Consider the following 3,016-nt stretch of genomic DNA (forward strand, 5'->3'; position numbering starts at 1 on the left):
ACCGTGCGTGTCTCTCCGCGCGTGTCTCTGTAAAGCTGCCTGTCTGTAGAGTTGTCTGTCTGTACAGCTGTCTGTCTGTACAGCTGTCTGTCTGTACATCAGTGAGTGTCGCTGTTCTGCGCGTGCGTTTGTGCGCGCGCTTCGTGCGCGCGCCTCCAAATGAATTCAACATAAAACCTACAACGCAACAACAGCAGCAGCACCACCAACACCACCACCACCACCGCTACCAAACAAACAAACAACAGTCAGTCGCGACTGACGCGTGCCAGGGGAGGACGAGCGAGCCGTGCACCATGACCCCGCTCTCCGGCTCAGGGACTCCGACCCAGAGCCAGGAGCTGTCGAGCGCTTACACGCTGCATCTCTCGCCCGAGGAGATCGTCATCGATGTGGTCGGTGACAGCGACGACGCTCGTGGGATTGACGACGACGATGATGATGATGGCGGTGGCGGCGATGATGATGATGATGATGAAGACGGTGGTGGTGGTGGTCTTGTGGACCGCACTCGTGGCGACAACAACAACCACCACCTCGTCGTCGTCAAAACCTCGGGTGGCGGCCCGCAGATGTCTCGCGCGACAGACCACCACCACCACCACCGCCGCCACCAACACGGAGACACGGACCAAAAGCCGGACCTGGATGTGAACCGCGACGGGTGCAACTCAGCTGGCCGCGTGGACGACGACGCCGATGCAACAACCGACAGCGACCCCCCGAAGAACGTGAACAACGCGAGTAGCGGCGGTGGTGGTGGTGGTGGTGCTGGTGGTGGTGCTGGTGGTGGCGCTGCTGGTGGCGCTGCTGGTGGCGCTGCTGTTAGCTCGTCGAGCGGCAAGAGCAGCGCCCTGGTGAAGCCTCCCTACTCGTACATCGCGCTCATCACCATGGCCATCCTGCAGAGCCCGCAGAAACGACTCACGCTCAGCGGAATCTGCGATTTCATCAGCGCGCGCTTCCCCTACTACCGCGAGAAGTTCCCCGCGTGGCAGAACTCGATCCGACACAATCTGTCGCTCAACGACTGCTTCGTGAAGATCCCGCGCGAGCCGGGCAACCCGGGCAAGGGCAACTACTGGACCCTCGACCCGGCGTCCGAGGACATGTTCGACAACGGCTCTTTCCTCCGCCGTCGCAAGCGATTCAAGAGGCCCATGACCGCCGACCAGCACGCGGCCGCCGCTGCCGCGTTCATGATGCACGGACTGACTCCCTACGGCGTGTCGGCGTCCTACTGCGTGCGCGCCGCGGGTTACGGCTTCCCCGCGCACGGATACGCGCTGCACTCCGCGGCCGCCGCTTTGCAGCATCACCATCATCAGCAGCAGCAGCAGCAGCTGGTGCATCATCATCATCAGCAGCAGCAGCATCAGCAGCAGCATCAGCAGCAGCAGTATCCGTACGCGAGTCCGTGTCTGACGCCTGTGCTGCCCCACGGTGTCCCGCTGCTGTCATCGGTGCATGAACATTTGCAGGGGACGGCGAGGAAAGTGTTCGGCGCTGGGATCGTGCAGATGCACGCGGCCGTGAACGCGCAGTGTTCCCTGCCGATGGCGCAGCATCAGCAGCATCATCAGCAGCAGCATCATCAGCAGCAGCATCAGCAGCAGCAGCCATCCACACCACCTCCATCACCCAAGTACGTTGTGTGTAAAGCGGTGGACAAAGACAACACCGCTTCCAACAACATCATCACCACCACCAACAACAACACTAACACCACCACCAACATCACCACCACCACCACCACGACACCGCCGGGATCGACCACCACGAACCGCAACCCCTTCAGCATCGAGAGCATCATCGGCATCGCTGCCGAGAAAGGAGACGCGGCCGTCAAAACGAGCGGACACGGCGCGCTGATGGGGGCCGGCGGCGGCGGCGGCGTAGGAGGCATCGGGGCTCACGGGGCCACTTTCCTTCCTCACGCGGGATCCCCTTTCCGCGGGGCCCCGGCCTCGCTGCCCATGGGCGCGCGGCCTGGGCACGGCTTCTCGTTCACGCGAGCCGGGTTCGGCCTCGCCCCCACGCTGCACGTGCTCTCGGCGCCCTTCGTGCAGAGCGCGGCGCACCCCGTCTCCAAGTGGCTCTCCCCGTGACTGCACCTCAGGCCCTGCCCCTGACGCTACCACCACTACTACCACCACTACTACTACCACTACTACTACTACCACCACTACTACTACCACCACTACTACTACTACCACTACTACTACTACCACTACCACCACTACCACTACCACCACCACTACCACTACCACCACCATCACTACCACCACTACTACCACCACTACCACCACTACTACCACCACCACCACTACCACCACCAGCACCAGCACTACCACCAACACTACCACCACCACTACCAGCACCAGCACTACCACCACCACCACTACCACCACCACTACCACCACCACCACTACCACCACCACTACCACCACCACTACCACCACTACTGCCACCACCACCACCACTACCACCACCACCACCACTACCACCACCACTGGCCTCCCACCCCGTGACTCTCTACTCCCTGCGAGGCTCTCCGAGTCTCTTGCGTGACTCCCAAATGGATGTCCTCTGTGACTCTCTCAACCCAACGGGGTCTCCGCGTCACTCCCAACGGGGTCTCTGCGTGACTCTTCAAGGAGGTCTCTGTGTGACTCTCAAGGGGGTCTCTGTGTGACTCTTCAAGGGGGGCTCTGCGTGACTCTTCAATGGGGTCTCTGCGTGACTCTTCAAGGGGGTCTCTGCGTGACTCTTCAAGGGGGTCTCTGCGTGACTCTTCAAGGGGGTCTCTGCGTGACTCTTCAAGGGGGTCTCTGTGTGATTCTCAAGGGGGTCTCTGTGTGACTCTCAATGGGGTCTCTGTGTGACTCTGAACTCTGTGATTCGTTTCCGTGACTCTTTCCACGCGTGTGTTCTCGCGACAGCCCTCCCTTCGCGTCTCTCTGCCACTCTCTGTGACCACACTCACACACTCTCTGTCTCTCTGCCACTCTCTGTG

The 3,016-nt window shown here is 61.2% G+C and overlaps 1 protein-coding gene across 1 annotated transcript; it reads left to right on the top strand.

Annotated features, from left to right (window-relative positions):
• Positions 1–296: 296 nt before the first annotated feature.
• Positions 297–2,108, top strand: LOC144947574 (uncharacterized). The gene is made up of 3 exons (XM_078876787.1): positions 297–1,309; positions 1,394–1,543; positions 1,799–2,108. Exons 1-3 carry the CDS (start codon positions 297–299, stop codon positions 2,106–2,108), a joined length of 1,473 nt encoding a protein of 490 aa, XP_078732913.1.
• The last annotated feature ends 908 nt before the right edge of the window (positions 2,109–3,016 follow it).

Source organism: Lampetra fluviatilis, chromosome 46, assembly GCF_964198595.1.
Source record: "Lampetra fluviatilis chromosome 46, kcLamFluv1.1, whole genome shotgun sequence".
Lineage (NCBI taxonomy): Eukaryota > Metazoa > Chordata > Hyperoartia > Petromyzontiformes > Petromyzontidae > Lampetra > Lampetra fluviatilis.

Excerpts from the sequence above, each read along its gene's own strand:
- LOC144947574 (XM_078876787.1), top strand. The coding sequence starts at position 297 with ATGACCCCGCTCTCCGGCTCAGGGACTCCGACCCAGAGCCAGGAGCTG. Across the intron at positions 1,310-1,393 it reads CACTCCGCGGCCGCCGCTTT|GCAGCAGTATCCGTACGCGA; the intron begins GCAGCATCACCA and ends GCAGCATCAGCA. Across the intron at positions 1,544-1,798 it reads CACGCGGCCGTGAACGCGCA|CATCGAGAGCATCATCGGCA; the intron begins GTGTTCCCTGCC and ends CAACCCCTTCAG.